General features: G+C 42.7%; 1 protein-coding gene across 1 annotated transcript in view; it reads right to left on the bottom strand.

Annotated features, from left to right (window-relative positions):
- TMEFF2 (transmembrane protein with EGF like and two follistatin like domains 2) overlaps positions 1 to 21936 on the bottom strand; it is a 281771-nt gene extending 259835 nt beyond the window's left edge. Inside the window, exons 1-3 of the mRNA XM_039353324.1 lie at positions 21358 to 21936; positions 19077 to 19186; positions 2486 to 2615 (exon numbers count right to left, since the gene is read on the bottom strand). Coding sequence (XP_039209258.1) covers positions 2486 to 2615; positions 19077 to 19186; positions 21358 to 21532 — 415 coding nt within the window. The 5' untranslated portion in view covers positions 21533 to 21936. The remainder of the gene's footprint in view (positions 1 to 2485; positions 2616 to 19076; positions 19187 to 21357) is intronic.
- Between the last annotated feature and the right edge of the window lie 2727 nt (positions 21937 to 24663).

Genomic DNA, 24663 nt, shown 5'->3' with positions numbered 1-24663 from the left:
CAGAATTAGCGGAAAATCCTTAATCTGCTTAGAGGGGATTGGCAAGATAAGGGAGAGAATGATTCTTAAACTGCCAGTTCTTTCCACAGAATTGGAGGACTGCAGTTAAAGAATCTGTGTTTGTTCTCCTTGCAAGCTTTCCAAGCAATAATCTAAAGGACTTGGTTGTGCAGGAGACAGCTATTTTTTTAAAAAAAGAAGGGGTCTTCAGCCTCCCTGTCACCTCCCACCCCATGGATCAGCTCTCTCAGGAAAAGATTTTTACAGATTGCTAGACCCAGGGGATGTCAAAAACCTACCTCCTTCCATAGGGAGAACAATAGGTAGTTGTTGCACATTTGAATGGACTTGGAAGGAGATTCCAGTGCTTCTCATATATTGTAATGGCATTCTTTATGGCATCATAGTGGCCAAGTAGCCCATATTCTGAGGCAAAATATAAGCTAATCCTATAATAGAAACCATGCTGTTGCTCAAGACATGAGACCCCTTTTACTTTTTCAAGCCTACGATTTACTTATGACTCACATACTGGTTGGCAATTCCCTCCACTTTTCTGTGAGATCTTCCCTCTGTTGAGAATATGAAAGAGAATAATCTAGTCAAAAGGCCAAAACCATTCTGGCCATTTGGGAGATTTCCAAGACAACGTTTTTGTTTTTAGCTTAGCAGGGTTAAACATTTGGATGAGGAGCTGGTGAGAAATCTCAGAGTTGTATTAAAGACACATGGAGAGGGGGAAAAAAACCTCTAAAAGATGACTTGGCACATCATTTCCATTAGGGGATATTCCTCTTTCTGTTATTGTGATTTGCAATAATATGGTTTAAAATATTAATCCCACTTCCAGATCTTACTATAAAAAGTGAGCACAATGCCTTAAAGAAACAAAACATATGATTGTAGGCACCCTGAGTGGATGATCTCCCATTAATCCAATCACATGAAAAGGAGCACATTGTGTCTCCCATTAGCACTAAATATATTACAGGAAATTCATAGCCAGTCTCCTTTCTTCTCAACCCTCCAAATCCTACATTTGCATTACCGACATGCAAACCATAAAGGGCCAAGTTTTTATTCTGTTTGACACCTCCAAATTATCAGATAGGAGAAGCTCAACTATCCAATCCTTATCCAAATACATCTGCCCTGCTCCCTTGTGACACTGTCGCTGAATTCCCCCCTATCTCTGTGGTTCAGAGACTAAAAACATATCCTCAAAAAACAACTGCTGGCCCCAAAGCACTCCCCTATCCTTCCTCTAGTTCAGGGGTGTCAAACTCACCGCATCACATGATGTGTCGCGACGTAGTGCGACTTTTTTCCCCTTGCTGGAGTTGGGGTGGGTGCGGCTTCTGTGTGACGCATCTGGCCCGTGGGCCAGCAGTTTGACACCACTGCCCTAGCTGGAAAAACACATTTTGCCCCAATCATTAGTTCTCTTCTTTCCTACAAAAGTCCCAGAGCTATTTCTGGCTACCAGCCTTAGTTCTAGATTGCCATGACAAGAAATCAGAATGTATTCTCCATACAATAGTGGCATTAACTCACCAACTATGGCTTTAAAGTATTTTAGTTTTATTACCTATACCAGTGGTTCTCAACCTTTTTATACGGCGACCCCGGCCATAAGGACGCGCCGCGCATGCGCGGTGCCGCCCCCATGCGCGGTGCGCATGCGCGGTGCCGCCCTGAGGGGAAAAAATGGCGGATCGCGCTGTTTGGCAACCCCCGTAAAATGGTCGTTCGACCCCAAATGGGGTCGCGACCCAAAGGTTGAGAACCGCTGACCTATACTGATCTTACTCTAATTTTAACTGCTTCAGAGCTAGTTTAACACCTAAAACTGCCAGAAACAAACCAAACATTGAGTAGCACAGCCTTCCTTGAACCTATTCCTCCACTAGGAGAGGCAGCTTCTGCATTAATAAATATTGTTTAGATAGATTTATACATCACACTAAGACATAAAATGGTTTCTTTGATATTGTAAATTGTAAGGTTGTTGCATCAGGATTAATGTATGATTGTGCTATATGAACCTAGACATATAGAACCTACATTCAATATATAAATCAGTGCTTAATGTAGTTGACCTTTAGGTGGCAAAATATCTTACACAAATTTGTCCACAATCAGATCTAACCCCCTTTTTAAAATATTGATCAAACAAAGCATTTTGGGAAACTTTGTTAGTCATACATTCTGCCATCTTTAATTGTGCACATTGGGCAAAACATTGCAGAATAAATAAAATGAATACTTGAAGAAATGGCAACGGTTTCCCCGGTAAGGAAAGAGGATGTCAAAGCAAGCAGAACTGATTGGGTTGCAGCATGAAAAGCACGCTTTCAATTATTGATCTAGGATGAATCTGACAGGAGCACAAAGGAGTACTCATGAAAATACACAGTAGTGGTTGGGCTTGCTTGTCAACCGATTTCTGGATAACAATATGTAGCACAAAGCCGGCTGTACCTACCAGTGGCACATGATCCTTCTGACGCCACAAGTATCTCACTTTGCTGCTTGCAGGCAGCTTGTCTCAAATAGCACTCATTCTGATAGGTATCGCCATTGGAACCACACACAGGCACATAGTCGCTGTTACACTAATGAGCAAAAAAGAAAACAAGAGACAGCACCGTTAGTAAAGATGTGCACAGATGTGAAGCCCATTCTCCTTTACATTCAAGCCCCTTACTGCAGACAGTTGCTAAAGACCAAAATTATAAGGTTGTAATTAACATTCACTCTCCTAATCCTTCTCAGATGGGAAGGTTGCCCAGATGGAAGGGACACAGTCATCTATAATATTTCAGGAGTTCTACAAAGATTAAGGGGTTCAGGATGAGTTACAACCCACCCACCCTACATTACTATGTATATCCTTCTCTATTCTTTCTTATCATCTCTCTTCCCTCCGTGTCTCTGTGCTGTTTTAATCTCTTTCCGTCCTTTTTCAATTTCTTCTTCCTTCGGGCAAAAAGAGTCATTAAAGGAACCAGAGCAGATGCTTATGATATTGCTTGATAAGGGTGTAAGAAAAAAAAGTATTGCTAGCAAAAGACTTGCAGAAGCCAAGATTAATCTCTTTGGAATTATTATCATTATTATTTTTAAAAAAACATTTTAATCAATGGGACTGAATGGGAAGATTTTCAAGCTGGTGTGAATGGGTTCCTGATCTGGCCTTCTAAGTAACATAGACGTAGAAAGATGCTCTTTCTAAGAATCAATTATTAGTGAGACAGGTAAATGAAAATAAGATATGTCAAAACTATCATTATTCCTTATTTAATCAGGTCAAGGCTGTGGACAGAACAGACCAGATCTGGATCTAATTGATATCTTGCCTGGAGTATATTTGGAAGTATCCCACAAATATCTATGCCAAATATTTCCTGCCTACTGCGTACACATCAGTACTCTGTCTTATCTCCTTGACATAAGAGAGATACAGTGAAAGCTGTCGACAAAATGACCACATTTCATGATCCCTTTGCAAGCTACTTGAAAAAGGCAAAAGATTAACCACTAGAGTAATGATTATGAATATGATGAAAGAGTAGGCACAATCACTGAATATTGTTCTGCTTCAGAGCTTTTTGAAGGGATATTACAATTTTGCTTGTCTTGAAGCATAGCAACTGCCACTAACTGGGTATTTCGTTAGGCACTTAATTATGTGTCCGGATATCATAGATAATTCCATTGCTTGGTGGCAGTGGTTACAGAGGAATAACTTAAACCTCCCTTAAGCCAAACTTGCATTCGCCAATCTAAGGCTCCTGTCATCCCAATCAAGTAACGTCTGTGGGACAAGATGGCTTCTCAGTCCTCATTTCAAGCCCCAAAGCCAACTATTAGTTACAATGGGGCAGCTTCTTTCATTGCACCCAAGGACTGCTGTTTAGTTGAGTGAGTTGGTTGAAAACAGATTGCTAGGCATACCCTTCTGGTTCTGACACATGCCTCACAGTAGGACTGGCCCGGCTACTTTATCTTACACTGCACTGCGGAATTTGAAGGAAAATGTGTATGGGCTGCTCAAAGTAAAGACACAGTCCTGGGTTTTGCAGATCACAGTGTCATTCTTGGGGGTTATCTACTACATATTAGCCAATCAGGATGTTCACTCTTAACTTGCCATACCATTAGGAGTTGTGGTCGAACAAGGAAGCTAAATGTTTTCTTCTTGTGCATATTAAGAAGAAAGCTGTTTGCCTCTAGTTACAATTAGCTATTCCATCTAAAATGGAGAATTTTGGTTTCCTCTTAGCTTATTAAATAGGAACACCAATCTGCTTAGGTAAATTGGCATCAAACTGCAGTAGCTCATTAATATAACAGCTAATTGACCTATCCAGGCTGTAAGGGGTAAGGCAGAAGGTAGAGAAACCGATGCTTCATTGTTCCATCTTTTGTAAATTAAAGAGACAACATCTAAATAAGCTGTAGAATAGAACTGGCCCTGGCAAAATAAAACAAAACAAAGGTAAACCAAAGTTTCAAAGATGAACCTGACAGCCCTAATGACAGAAGGCTGCGCAACCTTATATACAGTATATATCAGTGATGGTGAACCTTTTAGAGACCGAGTGCCCAAAAACTGGCCACGCCCCCACTCTACCCCTACCCTGCCTGCCTGCAGGGCCACTCACCGCCTCCAGGGCCCACCACAGATCATCCAAGCAGCCCTGCAGCACCATGGTGGCCACACCCTCTGCTCCTGCCCCACAGCATCAATTGTGCACGATGGGGCATGAGGGCAGAGTCTTGTCTACGCTGCCTGGCTGCCATTTCCTTGGCTGTGCTGCTCCATGTGGGCCACACTTGGGGGCGACTCTCCTCCAGGGGGGCTGCTGGTGAGGAGAGGGTCATGGGGGGAGGCAAGGCTGGGGCAACAGCATGTGTGCCCACAGAGAGGGCTCCGAGTGCTGCCTCTGGCACCCGTGCCATAGGTTCGCCACCACTGGTATATATCATTGAGAAGGGTATTATTGATTGGAAACTACTGCAATGACAACACAAGTAATACCAACTCAAAGTTTATAATAAAAGAGATTTTGTCCTAGCTATTCTTGTATGCAGCATTGCTCCTCAGTGTAGCTGATATGACCCTCTTTTTTCCACTTCATGCAGAGCCAGACATATTAAGTCCAGAGTTATTCATATCTATCAACCCACCTGAAATTCCTGCTAGGCATAGGAGGCCATCAGCTTTCTCGTCTTCCATCAGAAGAAAAGGGCAGCTTCCCCCACAACCACCCTTGTTCATATTAATAAAAATAATTTGATTTTATGATTAAAATTAGACAACCTACCGGGTGCAGTTATCACAAGAAAATCATACTCAATAGCATTAGAGATACTTGGCTGTGCCCTGTACCAGATAATTATGCCACCGATGTGATTATCTCATGATTACTGTACTCTTGACATGTCTCATTGTTTAATTAGAACAAATGTAATGATCAAGATTATTATTATTTACAAATGATAAGCTCTGTTTAAAACTAGTTAAAAATAGGAAAAAGTCACACTGCCAATTAGTTGTTCTACACTTAACGATCTTATGACATGCTAATACACAAAATGTAATTGAGACGAGGGAAAATGACAGACCATAGACTGCCTCCAAAGAGAAATGGTAAATAGAAAAGTTATCCTAGTTGACACTTCCACAAAGAAACAAATTCCAGAAAATTATTATTACTTGGGCAATGTATGGTATTTCAGTTAGCTAAGGAACGAAACATCTTCCATATCCCTTATGCCAGGGGTCTCTAAACTTGACTGCTTTAAGACTTGTAGACTTCAACTCCCAGAATTCCTCAGCCAGCATGGGAATTGAAGTCCACAAGTCTTAAAGCGGCCAAGTTTGAAGACCCCTGCCTTATGCCATATGCTTCTGATCTTATTTATTCATATAGGCTTGAAGTCTAACTTTTACTAACCACTGTCCAATAGTATTATCTTCAACAAACCCAAAGAAATCTCTGTGAAGATTCTCTGCTAAACTGGCAATTTTCAGATAACACTTTCCAACATTTTGATTTATCTGCTGAAATAGTCTGACAGCCTCATGGAGAGGGAGTATGATATAATGATTACATCTAGTCCAAAGCTAGCGATTACAAGCTAGATCTAGGGTCAAATGCCCCAGATGGAAACATACTGGCTGATCTTTTGACCATTTGCTGGTTGAATTCAGATGTAATATGAAATCATAATTGGCTCTCATTCATGTGCACACGCACCTCTGAGTCAGTTTATTCCTAGCTATTGCATAGACAATTCCATGCAATTTTGCCTGTAATAAGTTTGGAGATGGTTTCCCATTGCTGGCTTCATGCTTAAGACAGAATTAGAATTCACAGTCTTCTATCTTCCAGCCATATGCATTATCCAAATTAGCTGCCTTGCTTCCCGTGTAACAAACAATAGTTAAATAAATTACACTTCAGTGCAGTGATAGACAACCAGCAAGCTTTCTGTGCTAATTCAGCATCCATTCTGTGACCCCTGATAAAAACCTAGTTAATGTTTCTTAAATCCAGTGGCATAATGTTCCACTTCTTTAGCTTCAAAAATATTCCCAAAAAAATCTCAGTGAGGCTTAATGTATTTATTCTGTACTTAAACCTATCTCTCTCAACTCAACAGTAACTCTGGATGTTCAAAGCAGGTGGTTCAAGGAAAGAAAGTAGTGGAAACAGCAGAGCACAACACAGCTACTAGCACTAGGAAGAACTGACTTAAGAGACCAATGAAATTAGAAAAAAAAATTAAAGCTCAGAAATATGCCTGAGGTGTCTAGTGGTATGTGGGAAAGACCTTGGGAGATGGGGCAAAGAGATGATATCTAGGGAACAGTCAGATAAGAGACAGCATAGCCTGCAGCTAGATAGTGGGCAGGCCAAGAGGCTCAAAAGGGACCTCCCTGGTTTCTTGGCGTATAAAGAAGATGGTGGGAGAGCTATATTTTCAAACTTGCAAGACCCTGTTAATGTAGCTTTATAATAAGGTAGAATTATCTTATCTGACTCTGTTTCCTATCTGGTCTATTTGGTAAGGCTGACATCAATCTTGCAAGTCTTTCCCACTTGCCACTACAGATGGAAATGGATTACAATCCCAAACATGGAGTATAGGGGTATCAAAGAAGATTAAGAATACTGTTTAATAGTATGGTTCCAAGGGCACAAAACGAAAGCCTATAGAACAGTGGTTCTCAACCTGTGGGTCAGGACCCCATTTGGGGTCGAACGACCATTTCATGGGGTCACCAAACAAGGCTGTCCGCCATTTTTTTCCCCTTTTCTTTGGCCACGCCCCTGGCACCCGGTGATGTATAAGTGGTTGGGGGTCATCAAAACATGGGGAACTGTATTATGGGGTCACGGCATTAGAAAGGTTGAGAACCACTGCTATAGAACTTCTTGGTTATTTGATTAAATAATACCACAACAAACAAACTGAGATATATATTTAATTTTTCTATACTGCTTTTCCCTTGCTAATAATGGAAAAAACTTAAGATTCCAAAAAGTAACTCAAATTTGTTGGATGGTACTGCAGGTAGTCCTTGAGTTATGACCATAATTGAGTCCAAAATCTATGTTGCTAAGTGAAACATTTGTTGAGTTTTACCCCATTTTACGAATTTTCTTGCCACATTTGTCAAGTGAATCATTGCATTTGTTAAGTTAGTAACATGGTTGTTAAGTGAATCTGGATTCCCCATTGACTTTGCTTGTTAGAAGGTTGCAAAAGCTGGTAACGTGACCCCAGGACACTGCAACTGTCATAAATATGAACTGATTGCCAAGCAATCTGAATTCTGATCATGTAACCATGGGGATGCTTCAATTGTCGTTAAGTGTGAAAAACGCGTAGAAGTCACTTTTTTGAACTCAGTTGTAACTTCGACTGGTCACTAAATGAACTAAATGTTGTAAGTTGAGGACTACCTGTACAACTAATCTGCCAACTAAATTTAGGACAAGATGAAGCTACCATATCTGTGCTGCAAAAATGACCACTGGGTGTAAGCAAACTGGATGTCCTAGTTTTTTTGCCACCCACAGATGCTTCCAGATTAGTCATTTCTCTATCAAAGTTTTGACCAATCTGAAAATTCTTGGCTGTTTTCTAAGAACCGTTCCTTTTAATTTAATCAGTGGGGAAAACACGTATCTTTTTAATTTAAAAAGTGAGGGTAATACATAAACCATCATATTTCAACTCATTTACATGATCCAAGGTATTATTTTTGCTCCAAATACTGTCCCAAATCTCTCGCCCTGCTGCCTGGAAACAAAATGTTTTGGTTTTTTTGAGCCAAGAAATCAGTATAATGTTAACAACAACAAGAAGTAAGACACAACTACATACAAACCAAGAACCAATTGATCTGAGCTCCTTTGTAATATGTGATAAGCTTCCAATGATTCCTCCTGGGCAACTTTAGAACTTAGAATGAAAAAAAAATGAAATAAAATGAACATCCATCTCCTCAAAAAAAAAAAAAATACCTGCCATTTTACAAAAAATTGCCTGCATACATTGCAAAATGGAATTTTATTTGAAAGCTCCAGTGCCAGCTTTCATCCAGAATCTAAGCAAAGCTTCCAACGGAGCTGGAGGGTAAATTGGCAAAATTTACTAACACAATTAACACAGTCTCTAGGAATCTGATATATTCAGGCAGTGATCAAATCTTAATCAGAAATATGTCTTAACAGACTTGCCTGTGATTGTTTATATGAATACCTAGAAGTGGTGCAATCTATCAACTGTGCTAGTTGTTCAGCGCTGGAAGGCATGTGCTTACTGCTGCCTTCCTCCAGCAAACACGTTTTTCAAGAATTTCAATTAGGACAGACTGCTTGAAATGACAGGAAACATACTCTGCCTCTTCCTTATTTGTAGTGTTTCCAGTTTGTATATGATGTGATACAACTACCTATAGTTTCGCCATCAGCTATAATTTTCAAATCAGGAGGAAGTGAAAGATTCCAACGAATTGCAAGCCCACATTTGATTCTATGGCTCCGTGAGATGAGTGTTTTTTTGCAAAGTGTCCCAAACTGAAACAGGAGCCGGGTAGAAAGTGAGAGCTGGATATTTGTGGGTGGTGGGGTGGTATTCATGAGCCTTCCTTGTATTGCTAATCTAGCTTTAGATGAGGAAAACATAACTGCTGGGGTTGAAGTAAGATTACTCATGTGACTATTTTACCCAGAGAGGAATCAGTGCCCCAACCCTTATGGTTTTCATATTAGTTTGGAATAAAAATAGAAAAGCTGCTTAATCAAGTAAATAGTCCCTAGTGAATACCAAAAGCAAGAGAGTCAACAATACAGGCAGTTTTAATGACCGTTTAATGACTAATCACTTAGCAACTACTCGAAATTACCTTCAAAAAGTACTTATGACTTGGTTTTGAAGTTCTGATTCACACACACACACACCCTGCAGTCACATGATCACATTTTGGGCACTTGGCCACCGGCTCACACTTATGGCCACTTGCAGCATTCAGCGATCACATGACCATAATTTTTGACATTTTCTGGTTTCCAGCAAAAAATGTATATTGAATATAATTGGTTTGCTTAACAGCTGTGGCATTTGCTTAATGGCTGCTGTGTATTCTTAACAACTGCTATAAAAAAGTTCATTAAATCGAGCACGGTCATGTGGTATCCCATTTAATGGCCACCATGACTTACAACTGTAATTCCAGGCTTGTAAGACGAAGACAACCTGTAGACTTCTAATACATCCACTTGCTTAGAAAGTAGCTGGTTTGGGCGATTCGGGCTATTCACCACCAAGTGCTTGTGTGCAGAGAAGAGAAGACTCTACAGTAGAAATTCTGCACCATACTGAATATCAGGAAATAGAGGCTCATATTTCAGACCAGATCATTACAAATATTAGTGAGATTATTTCATCATGTAGTTTAAAAAGGAGACGGTTCAGAGACAGGCATGAGTTTGGGACCAAGGAATACAGTGTTTAGAGATCAATGATGCAAAGGGGATAGTGCCATGCCAGATATGGATTTGTTTCCAGCCTGAAGATAATTGGGATATTCTCTGGAACAAGAATAAGCCACCAAAAACTATATTATGTTATGCAGCTCATAATTAATGATACCAGGCTTTCATCTATTTTAATTAATTAATTAATGTATTCTGTTCTCTTCCCTTCTAAGCAAGTCCAACAGTATTCTCTCTCTGTATGTATGGATTTATAAACATATATATTCACAGATACGCACTAGTTTAAATAATAAACTAATTAATTACCCTGAAATATCCTAATTTTCTAGTTTGTATTTCTATTTTATTCTGAATCTGTAAACTGCTTCCTCTTTGGCACATGGCTGGAGCTCCAAGTTAGCCTAAGTCGAACAAACTTTATGGATTTTTCACAGATTTGTAGGCTCCATAAAGAAAAATGTCATATATTTGACTCTTACTGGAGCCATTGTTCCTCTTGGTCATGTGCATCTCCTATGATATTCACTCACTGGCAAATTACAAGGCTTAATATGTTCCACTGACCCTCATGCAGTAAGAGTTCACCCCACCCCACATGGAAAAGCTTAAAATGTGAATTTCACTCATGAGAGAATGTAAGTAGCATCCATTCTTTCCTTTTAGTCCTGTGTCTCTCACATGACAGTTTTGTAACCAGATTTGTATTTTGGACTCTGCAGGATAATAAGTAGTAATAATAATTAGAAAAAAATGAAAATCTGAAGTAGCAGAAAATCTGAAATGTCTAATGTACATTTAACACCACAAGATGGTCCTAGGAGACATCAGTGCCTATAGAGTTCTCTCTTTGTTGCTTGCTACATTTCTTCCCTTATCTGTCAATGTTTAAAGGACACTTTTAATACTAGAAAAATAGATGAGAACCTAGCATCTTTTTTGTACCTCCAATAACGTTTTGGAGAGCAAATAGGTACTCTCAGGAGGTTAGGAGGGGATAGTTGATGACTACAAACTAGCACTTTGTTTGGAAAGATGCTAATCTGTCCAGTAAAAAAGGAACAAGATAAATTGGGGACCTTGACAATTTCCTGGTAGCGCTGGGAGGCAAGGGTTGTTGGCAGGCTCTGTTTTCAGTCACAACAGAGGTGATAGGGCAGTGGTAGCACCATCTCTTGGCACTGATCTTTTAAAATTATTGGCTTGGCTCCAACTGATATTGTTCTACTTTACAATGACTTTAATCCCTGGGCACATGGTCAGAATGGCAATTCACTTAAGACCACTTTTGACCTTTGTTCTGTGCTTAATTCTATCTTCATTCTCCTCCAGCAGATATTTCTCTCCCTGCTGGCTTCTACAAATATCCCCAGCTAGAGAAATAGGAGGTAAGGAAAGGACTAAAGCATCCCCTCCTCCATCTTATCTTAGTGCATGCAGTAATTTACTCCTTCCTCCAAGGCATAACCTATACTTTAAAACCAGGCTTCTGCAGGCTTAAACTAGCTATGCTCATCTTGGCTACCAAAACTTTCTTTGGGTTATCCAAATAAGTTGGCTTCCTCCCTTCCCTTGGAATGAACATGCCAAACTACAGGTGGTGAAAAGGTCTAGAAAGAATGGAAAACTGCTAAGAATGAATCCCCTAATGAGCACATAGGACTGCTCTCTGCAAGAAAAAATAGTGCCTGCTCTTTTTTGAAGCAGATGTGCAATAAGTGTGCTCAGTAGAGAATTAGAAGACCCTCACTATGAGTCTCTGGTGGGTGCCTGGTGCTCTTTTTGCTTGCAGAGTTATGGATGAGCTTCTGAAGTCAAAGTGTCTTCCTGAAATAAGTCAGAATCCATTTGCGCAACTCCAAACGATCTGATCTGAACTTGCCCTTTGAGAAAATGGATGTTATTTTTTTTTCTACTCTTCTACTTAATACTACCAATACATTTTGTATAATAATAGAAAGAAGACCTGGAGCTTCAGACAGTACCTGTTTCTGCAATAGCAAAGGTTTTTGACCTTTTCTTTGGGGAATTATAACTTTTCATTCAATGCATAAACACAAAACACTGGGCAGGGGAGAGGGGGATGGAAGTTTGCTACAGGAGGATGGCCAGGACTGGTCCTACTATTAAGTTGAGCAGGATGACTAAATCAGGCAGCGCATACTGAAATGCTCACGGTGCATGTGCCAAGTGGCTTTTACTGCATCTAGTGTCAATGCTGCAAATATTGTATATTCTTGCTTTTGACAATATGCAGACCTGTCTGGTATTTATGGGGTTAATACAGAGCAGAAGTGGGGTGGGGGTAAAGCCCTGGAAAGAAAGAGGAAGAAAACCTTTGACCTTCACACTAATTGGATAATGTGATATATGACAGCTAATTTAGGGAGGGGACATACTGATAATTTAACTGCTCAAAGAGAACTTAGATCCTAGCATCCCTCCGTTATGCATGTGCCGACATTTTGTAACAATCACTGACTTTTAGGAAAATAAATGCCTGGAAGTTCTTTGAAGTGTTTCATTAGCCGGAACCATAACACCTAGTTTATTCACCATCACATCAGTAGTGATGAAACCAAGGTTCAGTAGCTAGCTTTGTCCAATTCTGAGCCAAAGGAAAATTTGAGTTTCCCTCTAGGCTGCAAAATGTTTTGACTCTCACTTTATTTTATTAGATTTTTTTTATCTTATTACTTCAAAAATAAATCAAAGTGGCAAACATGCCTAATACTCCTTCCTCCTATTTTCCCCACAGAAACCCTGTGAGGTGAGTTGGGAAAAAAGTGAAAGATTGGCTCAAAGACACTCAACTGTTTTTCATGCTTAAGGTAGAATTAGAATTCACGGTTTCCTGATTTCTAGCCCAGCATTTTAACCAGAACATCAAACTGGCTCTGTTTATTTTGTTAAATCTTACAATGCATGAACCATAACCATTACTCAAATAATTATCATGGAGAAATTCCAGAGGAGTTGTGTTTCTTTGTTGCAGAAAAGCTACAGTCAAAATGTCTTAAAGACCAGGTTTTAAAATAAGTCAACATCTGCAACTAAAAATATGCTTTATAAGGCCACAGGGGGTTGTTTTCAGTTAACAATTCTATTATTCATCATATAGGAATGTGGTGAAGGTTGGGGTAGGATATTATAAATATTGTGGCTAAACTGTCACAGAGTGAGTGAGGTTAGTCAACCCATCATAAGATATACAATTTAGCTCTATGAATGGGATAAAATATCTTCACTCTGTGGTTTCCCAGATGGTGTAAAAATCAAAAAGATTTTATTTGTCCTTGCCCAAATTTTGACAAGTCAAATCAGTGCCATTATCAAAACTAAACAAATACAAATCTGCGATTCTCTTCTCTTTGATATACTAATGCTTGAACTGATGTCACAAATCTTTCCCCTGAATAAATCCTCCATTCTATAGTGATATTTTCCAGAACTGCCAAATTATCTATCCTGAGCATAAATGAGGTTACGTGCTTCTTGTGGTGGACGTCCACATAGATCAACTGATGGAGCTGTGCCATCTTGCTAGTATGACAGTACTCACATGTTCCTGATTTTGTAGGTCCTGAACGAGTCTTAGGTTGATTGGCTGAATAGTATATAGAAGTTTATAAGATTGGCATTAGAAGCTTAATGTTAAGAATGGGGGGAGGGGGTTTCCTACAGACACAATTGAAAGACAAAGAAAAAAAGGAGAGTCAGAAATGAAACCTATTTGTTCCAAGGAATGTGACTAATAAGTGATACTGGGAAGGGGAAGAAGAAGAAGAAGAAAAGAGGAATTACAAATAGTCCTCAACTTACAACTATAATTGGCCCCAGAATTTCTGTTGCTAAGCAAGGAAGTTGTTAAGTGAGTTGCATTGTATCTGTATGCTTTCAAACTGCTAGGCTGGCAGGAGATGGGGTGAGGATGGGAGCTCACCCTGGTGCATGGCACTCAGATATCAAACCTGGGCTGCTGACTTTCCAACTGACAAGCCCAGCATCTTAACCACTGAGCCACCACATCTAGATAGATGGATGGATGGATGGATTAATGTTGTAAGCCTCCCAGAATCTCCTTGCAGAGAGATGGGCATCAAACTAATAAAAAATAAAAATAAATATTGCAGAAAATGTGTATGTTGTGTCTGTCTACACCAGCGGTTCTCAACCTGTGGGTCGCAACCCCATTTGGGGTCGAATGACCATTTCACAGGGGTCGCCAAACAACGCGATCCGCCATTTTTTGTGTGCCGCACATGTGCGCCGTGCGCATGCACGCCGCGTGCATGTACACCGCCACGCACGTGCACACTGCCGCGCATGTGCGTCATGTATGTACACGCTGCCACGCATGCGCACTGCGCATGTGCACACCGCCGCACATGGGGACGCACTGCACATGCACGCCACGAATGGGGACGCCGCCGCATATGTGCGCCGTGTGTGGGGATGCGCCACGTATGCGCACCACGCATGGGGGCGCTGCCGCGCATGTGTGGCACGCATGGGGACATCGCCACGCATGGGCGGCGCGGCGCGCATGCGCGGCGCGTCCTTATGACTGGGGTCGCCAGAAAAAAAAGGTTGAGAACCACTGGTCTACACACATGTGTATATGTCTAATATAGAATCTCACTAAACTGATTCTGACTATAAATTCAATAAATAACAATTACATAATTCATCTACTTAAAAGGAATTATCATGTTGATGAGGAAACTGAGCTGAAAACCCTTTAACACTGAATCCATGAACAGGATGACACAGATCCAAGAGGATGATTGCCCATTTATAGATATACCTGCAATATTTCTTCAAATGGGCTAATCTAACCTGCCATTTGTTCAAGCTAAGACACTTAGACAATTTTATTTCCTTGGATGGAACAAAACAATGAAAACAAGATGAGAGTAAGGGTGGTGCCATAACCTTTGCACAGATTTTAGGAAGAAATGTTTGGCACAGCCTTTCAGGATTCTTGATTAATGGTTACCTTCAGTCAGGACACTGATTTATCATTCTTAAAAGTAAATTTTAAGCAAGCAAGCTTAACAGAAGTACTGCAAAGACAGACTTCAGCCAAATATTATCCAGAAGTCAGATCCTAGCAGTGCCATTTTCTTCCTATTTACCAGCATTAACTTTATTGCCATTCACTCTTGGAGCTTACTGGCATAGCAGTCAAATGGAACTACAGTTAGTCTCATATGTATGTGTGTGAGAGAATATAAAGGCATTTATATACAGTATATCCATATACCTATGTATATAACTCTTCACAGGGTTCAAACAATCTCCAGTACCACCCCAAGAACGAGAAGTTCTAGGTCAGTGGTTCTTAACCTGGGCGATATCGCCCCCCAGGGGGCGATTTCATTTTTCAGGGGGGCAATGGAACAAAAAGGGGCGACGCGGGGGCAAAGGAACAAAAAAGGGGCGATATGGGGGTGATGGAGCGAGAAGTTTTGGGGACACTTTTGAGACTTTTTCATACAGTGAACTGCTGTATATCTGTTGTACAAAAACATCAGATCGCTCGCTATTAGTGGATTGAATTGTGTTTTCAAATGTTCCTCCAGCTAGCTTCAGTACAGAACGCCGTACAGATGTGAATATGCGTCGCTTATCTTCATGAGCGTTGCGCAGCAGCCTCTACCCTTTTTATATTTCTTTTTGCGTCTTAAATTTCATTTGTAATTCAATCATTAAATGTTACTGTTTTTCTTTTCGGGCATTTCACTTTCTTGCAATTGAATTTTGTTTTCAGTGGTCATTACATTTAAGTGTCTTGAATAAATAAGATAATAATGAAATACATGTATCACGAAGTTTGGGAATAAAGTGACGGGTGGCACCAAAATTTTTCACACAGTTGAGATATGGGAAAAAGACTGAAAATAAATTATTTGCATCATATGTCCTGATGACAATTTTAAAGAAAACAAAAAAAGTGTTTGCATAAATTGAAGAATTATTTCCTATGTTGTGATTGAGAGGTTATGTTGGGGGAGGGGGGCGATGACAACTTCCTCATTGGCTCAAGGGGGCGATTCGTTCAAAAAGGTTAAGAACCACTGTTCTAGGTGACAAACAGGCTGAAGACTTAAGATGCAGTTGAAGAGGTGGCAAAGCCTACCTCTCAACTCCCTAAACATAGTGTTACCAGGAAAAGAGAACATTTGCTCCTTATCTACTTTCTCTTTTTTTTATTTTCTCTACCCCCTCCCCAGTAAGATTGAGATCAGTCCTGCAGGGTGGGGTGCCTTCACTTCATCCCGGGATGTCCTGGTTTCTACCATCTGCAATATAGGCACAAACAAGATTTGATGGAACAATTAATCTCTTTGTACAAGCAAAATGCTCGTCATGCTTTGCTTTCTAGTACCACATGCTGAGATAAAAATAAAGCGCAACAGGACTCCTTAGGGTTCAGCTCTAAACTTTGGTTTTGCATTGGGGGTGAATCCAGGAACTAAATGATCAACCTTTAAAGTGGTCCCAAGTGTTGTGTCTAATCTGCAGCAGTGGGCAAACAGACATGTTCTTCCCCAGAAAGCTTGGCCAGATTACTACAGAGAATAAAAGCACAATAACAAGCTTTTTCTAGGCTAGTTGGCAGCCCTACCTGGAATATGTTTTTTTTTTATCCCAGTGGGGAGTCATGATAGCTAGTGCAGCTCTGGGTTAAGAGAAAAGGTTTCCAAGCCAGAGGGTGCAAAGCTTTTAGGAGGGCTTGAATTTCTAGGGATTCTGGGGTAAGAAAATAATCCCACATTCTGTTATTGCAGATCTCCTGCATTAAATGGATTCTGCATAACTGAACCAAGGTAGTGTCGATATTGATTGAATTTATAATCATTTATGATTTATTGCTTAGCAGGGTTTATTCTTTTGGGTTAGTAGAATTTGGAATGAGTTGTTTTAGCATGAAAACGAAAGATCCAATAGACTGCATGTACTCCCAGTGGCCCTTTTTTTTCTTTTGGGAAATAGCTTCTGTTGCCTCTGCTACTATGAAAGCCCCTGTTTCAGCCTACTGTGTTCCCTAAATTTAAACCAATTGTGAAGCCCAACTGGAGCCAGACAGGAGGAAGTCAGCGTGCTCTGAGCTTGCTTTGATTTTGCTGCTGTTGGCACTGAATTTGCTGCCACTCCCCATCAGGCAGTGATACAAGGACAAAGCATTAAATCAATGCCTTGAAAGAGGCAACTTCCAAGAAACTCAAGGAAGAGGTTGGTTTCAGACTTACATAGAATACTTTTGTTCATCCCCCCCCCCCTCCTCTTTTGGCAAGAATTTGGGTGGGGAAATATAACACTTGAATGTAGTTTTATAGGCTTAGTGATAACATAAATATAAATGCAATATGCAGAGCATGACTTCAGCAAGCATTATATAATCCTAATACCTAATTTAAAGATTGATTAGGCACTGGCTATGAAATGCCATGCATGCTTAGAGAATCCTTATTCAATTAAAGGCTTATCACATATGGCTGCTACTACACTGTTAGATGCTAAACTAGTGATTATTTTCATGGAATCCAAGAGGAAGTAAGGCCATAAAAGGACAACCCTCCCATTCCCCCACTCATTTACTTCTAAAGCATGCTTCGGATACAGTTTCCGTACACAGTGAAATATGCAAAGGGAAGCAATTTGAAAATACTACACAATGTTTCTCTTCTCTCTCTTTTCCCACCTGTAAACATTTATTTCATTCAACATTTTAGAGAAAATATATCCATTGTGAAAGAGAAAGAACAAAAGCAGGGATAAAAAGGTAGGATACAGAGGAGGAAACAAGGGATTTACAAATGCCATAAAGATTATACTTTTCCAGTATATTGACTTTGAATAACTAAATATATTATGTGGTTTTAAAGGTCTGAAAATTGCTGTTAAGCGCTAAGGAAGCCACAAATATTTTAAATATGGTCAGCACAATATAAATCATAAAATGAAATAAAAAATGATTTTTTTTCCATGCTAAAAGTCTATTCTAATTTACAAGTTCCAAAAAATTAAAATATAGACTTTATGCAGTCAAAGAAAACACAAATTCATGTATTGAACTGTAGTCTAGGAATGACATTCAATTTGAATGAAGTTCTGTGTGGGGAGTTTACTTTTGGGATGTGAACTTACGACATTTGCAGAAGAAAATGTAATAATAATTTATCTGTGCAGAAATAGTTATAGTATTATTTATCCTTCTTGATGTTCCATTAAAATCTGAATTTAAACCACTCCTCTGAAGGAAACTGTGCTGATTTCAGTCATGCATTTAGGGCAGAGGAAATGATTGTAATAAGCCATTTTAAGCAGAATTCTGTGAAAAAAATGCAGCCTGCTGAAATCAATGGACTTATTTCCAAGTAATGTTTGCATCTAACTGTTTGCAGTTTAACGCAGCAGCAGTTCCTACATTTCATTTAACTAAGAATAGCTTTGCCTTCACCCTTCCAGAGAGACACCTTCAGGTTTATTAATACATATGAAGTTTTGTTTCAGGCAATGTGGACTCCACCCTTAAAATCAGTAGAAACTGATTCAAGTAATATTTATACTTTCTTGGATTTGGGATTGAGAACCAATCCCAGCCAACCAAGAACTTGGGGAATGGAACGACCTTCTTTCCTATCTTGATAATACTCTATTAGAGTGATTTGAACTCATATTTATATAAATCTTCTTTACCCATCACATCAGGATACGGCCTGCTGAATCTTTAACTGAAGATATGTCTGATTAGGAGAAAGGAGAATGAACAGAAAAACTGATTTTATAAAGGCCATCAGTTCAAGCTTACATCCCCCCAAAAGCATCTTATTCCAATGAAGCACTGGAAGAACATCTTCATTTCCCCAGAGACTCTGTCTTCTTGACACCAGTTGGCTGTCCTGCCAGCTTTTAAACTTGCAGCCAAGCCAGCCTTTCTCCCCGACTTCTCTCCATGCAGAGATATAAACTGCCAAGTGGTAGCTTGTAAAGCAAGATTCCTGATTTGTATTCTCATTAGTGAATTACCGAATGAGAGATCAATCTTCTTACCTTGAACTGACAGACGCAAGTCACGGTATCACCAATCCTTAAGCATTCCCCATCAAATTTGCAAGTATTGGTGTCACAGAGAAAGAGATCATTTTCTCTGTCATCGTAACCTCAAACAGAAGAGAAAAATGCTGTCAGCTTCAGTCTGGCAAATGGACAGGAATAGGGCAACTGCTTTTTGAGGCACAACAACCCTTGTGGAAGAAGCATATTCTGTTTTCCCATACCCACTTTGTCTAGCATCCTTTTTCCAAAGGAGTTTGCGATCCTGGCATACTCACCTTGCTGCTGCCTCATCACCTCTTTCTCTGTGATGAGATTCTAATTTCTCAAAAAAAAAAAAAAATTGCTTGTAAAGCAACACATTTTTTGTTCCTCCTAACAGCTCTTCTGCCTCTAAGTCTAAAATGGGAATTTCTCCAATGCCCCTCTAGTAATAAAGATAAACCAGCTGCATAGTTTTTGTGATAGGTTGCCTGGTTCCAATGAAGACTGATCACCTCCTGGTTAATAGGAGGGAGGGGGCAGGTTTTGCAAAGAGCTGCCCAAAGAGCCTTTCCTCCAGTTCTGATAGGCAGGCTAGCAGATCTGACTAGAGAGTCAGCTCACAAATGCCTCGGCCAGTGTTTCTCAACCTTGACAATTTTAAGGCATGTGGACTTCAACTCCCAGAATTCCACAGCCAGCAATGCTGGAATTCTGGGAGTTGAAGGTCCACATGTCTTAAAATTGTCAAGGTTGAGAAACACTGGTAGACAGTTGTCAGACCTCAGCTAGTTGCCATCCTATTCCGAGGGTGTGTAGCAAGGGATTAAACAAAACAGCCACTTTCAAGCTCCAAATCTATGTTCTAAGCTCGGCTGGGTTTTAAAAATGAAAGCATTACTGCTAGGGCAAAGGCAACGTTGCTCTGAACAACTTGGATAGTGGAGACACAGCCTCCACCAAACTATGCCATTTCTGTAATGTATTTGAAGTAGTTTGAAGAATACTTTTAACATGACAGAACAGTACCAGGCTAAATTCTACAGATGCTGCAAAGGTGACTGAAATATGAAGCTTTGGGTTTGTTTGACTTAATTAAATGAAACCAATAAAGATGAGGAAACTGCAGTGCTGACCAAATGATATATTCAGCAAGTATTGTCCCCACCTTCTGTACACAGAGAGAAAAGATCTGTTTTTGCTTCAGGTTCAGACTTTTCACACTTTTATGGGGGAAGCAGAAGCTGCATTCTTCTAGTGGCTTGCCATTTTTCTCACTGCGTGTATAGATGCATAGTCGTAAAGGAGTCCTTACATAAGAAATATAGAGATTTTCACTGGAAGGGAAAATACTTCCAGAAACATTTGGAAGTCAAGCTCATGTGGGAAGCCCTGCACAGCTGGTGAGCACATTCCAGACAGAAGAACGATTAATCTCTTGAGGATGAGCCCGGTCATCAGAAAAGGCAACTGATGCAGAGAGGTAATAACTCTCTGGTGCTGCCTCTTCCTTATTCAATTAGAGCATTTCAGTTGGAGGGTGCCTGGCAAACCACTTTGAGCAGGGATGAAACTGACCAGACAAATCAGGCAAAGGAAGCCTGCTTAATCACAGCTTTCAGAAACAGTAGGCAGCTTTGGACCTGATTGTTAATACTTTTCTTTTCGGGAATAAAGTATTTCCTCCAATTTAACTCCTTTACAGAAAGCATCTCAAAGCTAGTATAAAAGTTAAGAGAGAAAGAGGGAGAGGGTGCGAAGGAAAGAACTGGAAGTCTCCCCAAAGATCTAAAGATCCCCGGAGTATGTCCAAAGCAACAAGGCAGGTGGAAATGAGTTTTCTGGACTTGCTGGTTCCTGGTAAGCAGCCCAGACTTTCCTGTACACAAGATCATCCCTTTTAAGTGATGCTTTCTATCTCTTGCTTGCTTGCTTGCTCTAACTCTGAACAACGGCAAGCGCCCTAAGACTCATTTTACCAGATCCACCCTTTGCCGGCACGTAAGTTTGCGTTCAGAAAAGCACAAGCCTAGCGAGCTCACCATCCAGTCAGTCTCTATAAGAGGCAATTCAAGGCGGGATGGAAGCAGCAAAAGCTCGTTACCTTGTCTCCCGGGTTCCCCAGGCATTTCCAAAAACAGCCCCCGGGGTGGGCCGCTTTTCAGAAACGCCTCAAATCCCAATCCCTCGAATCCTCCCTCTTTCGCCCGTCCGGGAAAAAAAAAAAAAGAGAGAGATGCCTCTGCTTGCAAAGGGAGGGACTCCATTTCTGTCCCACGTTCCCGCCCAAGCTTACCGGAGCAATTCCAGCCGGTCGGCGTTTGGCAGTCACTTAAGGAGGTAGGGAAGGCTGCAAGTTTGTCCGGCCGGGCGACGATGAGCAGTGTCACTGGCAGAAGCAACCAGCAAAAGCAATCGCAAAGTGTCCAGCTGCTGCACTGGCGAACTGCGGAAGATTCCCACAACACCATGACTTCTGGAGTCAACTCTAGAGCGGCAGTGAGAGGGAAGCTCCCCAAAGCAGGTCGGTCTCGGACAGGCGGGCAGCAAGAGGCGTCGGGGGCGACTTAGCATCCCGGGGGCCCCAGCCAACAGCAAGCTAGGAAGAAGCAGGAGTAGCACCCAAGTACTAGCATGGTGAAGAAGAGCTTGAAGAGGATCCTGAGAGTTTCGGCAGAGATATCCAGTGGCCTAGCCCAGCCCGGGGAATGGCAGGAGCAAGGGCGGCCAAGAAGGAGAAGGAGCACCAGGAGGCTGGAGCAGCCGCTGCCATAAGGGGTCGGGCTGGGCTGGGCTGGGCTGAGCTGGAGAAAAGAGCGTCAAGGCGCTTCGCAGCCAAGCCGCCGCTGCCTTCTCTCCTGCTCTGCCGCCCGCATCCCTCTGGCGTTGGGAAAGCAGCAGGTCCTCTCAGCCCGCCGGGGTCACGTGGCGCAGGCAGAACTGGCTCTGATTGGACGAGAGGAATGCAGGTCCCCGGGAAGGAGGAGGGGAGGAGGCAGGGTGGTGGCAGCGGCGGCAACAGAAGCAGCTGGAGCGAGAGATGCTGATGTTGGCTGGGCTGGGTCCTCGCTCTGTGAGCAGCACCGGGGAGCTCGGGGGCGGCAACACCCAACCCCGCCCTGTGAGCTGGTGGGGCTCAGCCGGCAAGTGGCGGATGAGAGAGAGAAGCCGCTTCCTCCCCGGATGGATGAACTGATTCGCAGCCAAGACGTGGGCGTCGGAGATCTCGGACTGAGCGACGTCTTCTTCTTCCCGAAGAAAGCCCCTCGCTCTTCTCGTCCCCTGGCCGGGAAGAGCTGCCAGCTGGATCTACAGCGTGATGCTTCTGCGGCGCCCTCTCTGAAACCTTGCATCCTTCCCGGGCGAAGGCGCTTTCGCGGCGCAGCGTCCGCCCAGCCGCTGCCGCTTGCTCTCCCAAGCCCTCCCGTAGACGGAACGTGCAGGCAACGCGCTCATTGAGCCCAGGTCCCAGCCAAGGCGCACCGCAGGCGTGTGAAAGTTGGATGCGGTCACTACGCATGTGCGAGCGCCGAAGGTCCGCAAGCGCGCGCGCGCGCGCCCGCCCGCCACCGGTTTGTGTGTTTTTGTGTGTATGTGTACGTATATAAAATGGTGTGTGATACATGTCCGCGAAGAAGCGGCGGCGACTGTATTTACAACAAACAGCGGAGGTAACACTCTGTAAATGGGCCCGTACACGCGGAGGGAGAGGGGCGGGGGAAGAGTCGTGGAAGAACTAAGGCCCACCGCACAATTCTTTTGATAGGTGTCTGCATTTTCCTCTCGCGCCGTCCGCCCGCGCCTGAAGGGGCCAGTCTTTCAACAGTCTGCGTGGGTTCTCGTAAATGGCCAGGGCAGAAAACTAGGCTGCAGCGCGTTCCGCGGCTGGAAATACCCAGCTGAAGCGCTGGCTTCTTTCGTCTGAGGCTTGAAAGTTCGTGGCGACAACCGAAGGAGCGCCGTCTGCGTGTGGAGGGTTGTGGAAAGGGGAAGGGAAGAAAAAAGCAGTAAGATGGAGGAGTCGGAAGAGAAGCCAGAGGGAGCAACGACCAGCAGATTCATCTTCATCTCTCTCTCCCGAAGAACGGGCTATCCGCCGTTGCGGGCGTGGAGCACTGCTGCAGGCAACTTCCGCTCCGATTCACCAGGAGGGGGGTCGCCGCTTCGTCCTCTCGGGTTCAGCTCCAGGGTTTGGAGCCACGCCCTGGGCAAGTCTCCCTCAAGTCGGCGACTCTCAGAGGAGAGGACTTAAGTCAGCACGCGGGCTCGGGCCGGGCCGCACGTGGAGCTGCGCAAGCCCAGCGCTCGGTGTTTTGACTGTCAGCGCTTATGTTGGCTGTAGGAACGAGCGTACATTTCTTTAGAAAAATCCGGGGAGAAGAAGAGGTAGTTTTGTTTTTGGCGGCTTTTTTTTTTTTTTTTTTTTGCTCTGGTCAAAAGCAGGGGAGGAAACCAAGCAGGGAAAAGGAGGCGTCAGCGAGAATGTCTTCCGTGCCTGGCGTGGGATTCATTTCCCTATTTGCCTCTCGCGCTTCCCCCCCCCCCCGGAACCGTGGGCGATGCGGGAGAGAAACGAAATGTGTTAATCGCCGCCGCCGCCCGCACCTCGCTGACTAATTTGTTTCTGCCTTAAAGCTCGACGCGTTTGGCAGACGTGCCCCAATGGTTCCCTGCAGGCAAATATTCTGCGAACCCTTCGCCCCGCGCTGCTGCTTCGCTTCCCACCGAAGTCGCGCTTTCCTTTACCCTCCCGTTGCGCCCTTTCACACGCCTGCCCCGTGGCAGCGGGCGGAGAAAGCGCGGCCCTCCAGTCTGCGCTATGCAGCGGCTCTTGCTTCTTGACTGCATTAGCGCGAGCGGGCGCGCGTGCTCACTGGGAAGCAACTGGGACAATAAGCGGTGATCAGTTGGTCCTGAAATGGCATCGAAGGAAGCGTTCGGCAGACGCAGCTGCATCAGGTCTTCGAAGGAGAAGAAAAATCCCCATTATAGGAAGACTGAGGGGGGAGAGCCGTCATGCAAGAAACAAACGAATTAAATAAGCTGTTTTCCTCCACGCAGACACCCTCTCGCGTCCCCCCGCGCGCCTTTAGATTAGAGCCGCTTCAGCCGAAGTAGTGGCATCCAATTTGCTCGTTGCGTGAACGGCGATTTAACAGCTCGGAACTTGCAGGCGAGCCAGAGTTCCTTCTCCTTTCCAACCAGGCAGGTTGGCAGTTTATCAGGCTTTGTAGGAGAAAGCGAAAAACCACGCTTTCAAGGAAATGAAAGCAAAAGCCGTCAGCAAGCGTTTAGGCAGCAATTGCGGTGATCAAGTAAAAAAAAAAAAAAGCTGAACCTCGCGGGAGTTCGGGGGCACATTGCGGGGCGGGAAAAGGAGCGAGGCGGGAAAGAGGCAGAAATTAGCCTGCCCTTGTGTGCGCATTGACAGCTTTAAAAGCCGTTCAGTAAATTCGCAGTCCCCACACGCGGGCTTGCTTAAAATCGTCAGGCTGAGGTTTCTTTTTCTTTAGTGCGTGCATTTGCATCCATTCGAATCGTTTTGGGGTTTTGTTTTTGTTTTTTTTTGCTTCCTCCGTATTGGACAGAGGAAGAATTGTTA

This window comes from Crotalus tigris, unplaced genomic scaffold, assembly GCF_016545835.1.
Source record: "Crotalus tigris isolate CLP2741 ecotype Arizona unplaced genomic scaffold, ASM1654583v1 scf7180000018515.689212, whole genome shotgun sequence".
In the NCBI taxonomy this organism is placed as follows: Eukaryota; Metazoa; Chordata; class Lepidosauria; order Squamata; family Viperidae; genus Crotalus; species Crotalus tigris.
The sequence above is the reverse complement of the archived record's forward strand: the minus strand, read 5'-3'. Positions and strand labels throughout refer to the sequence as shown.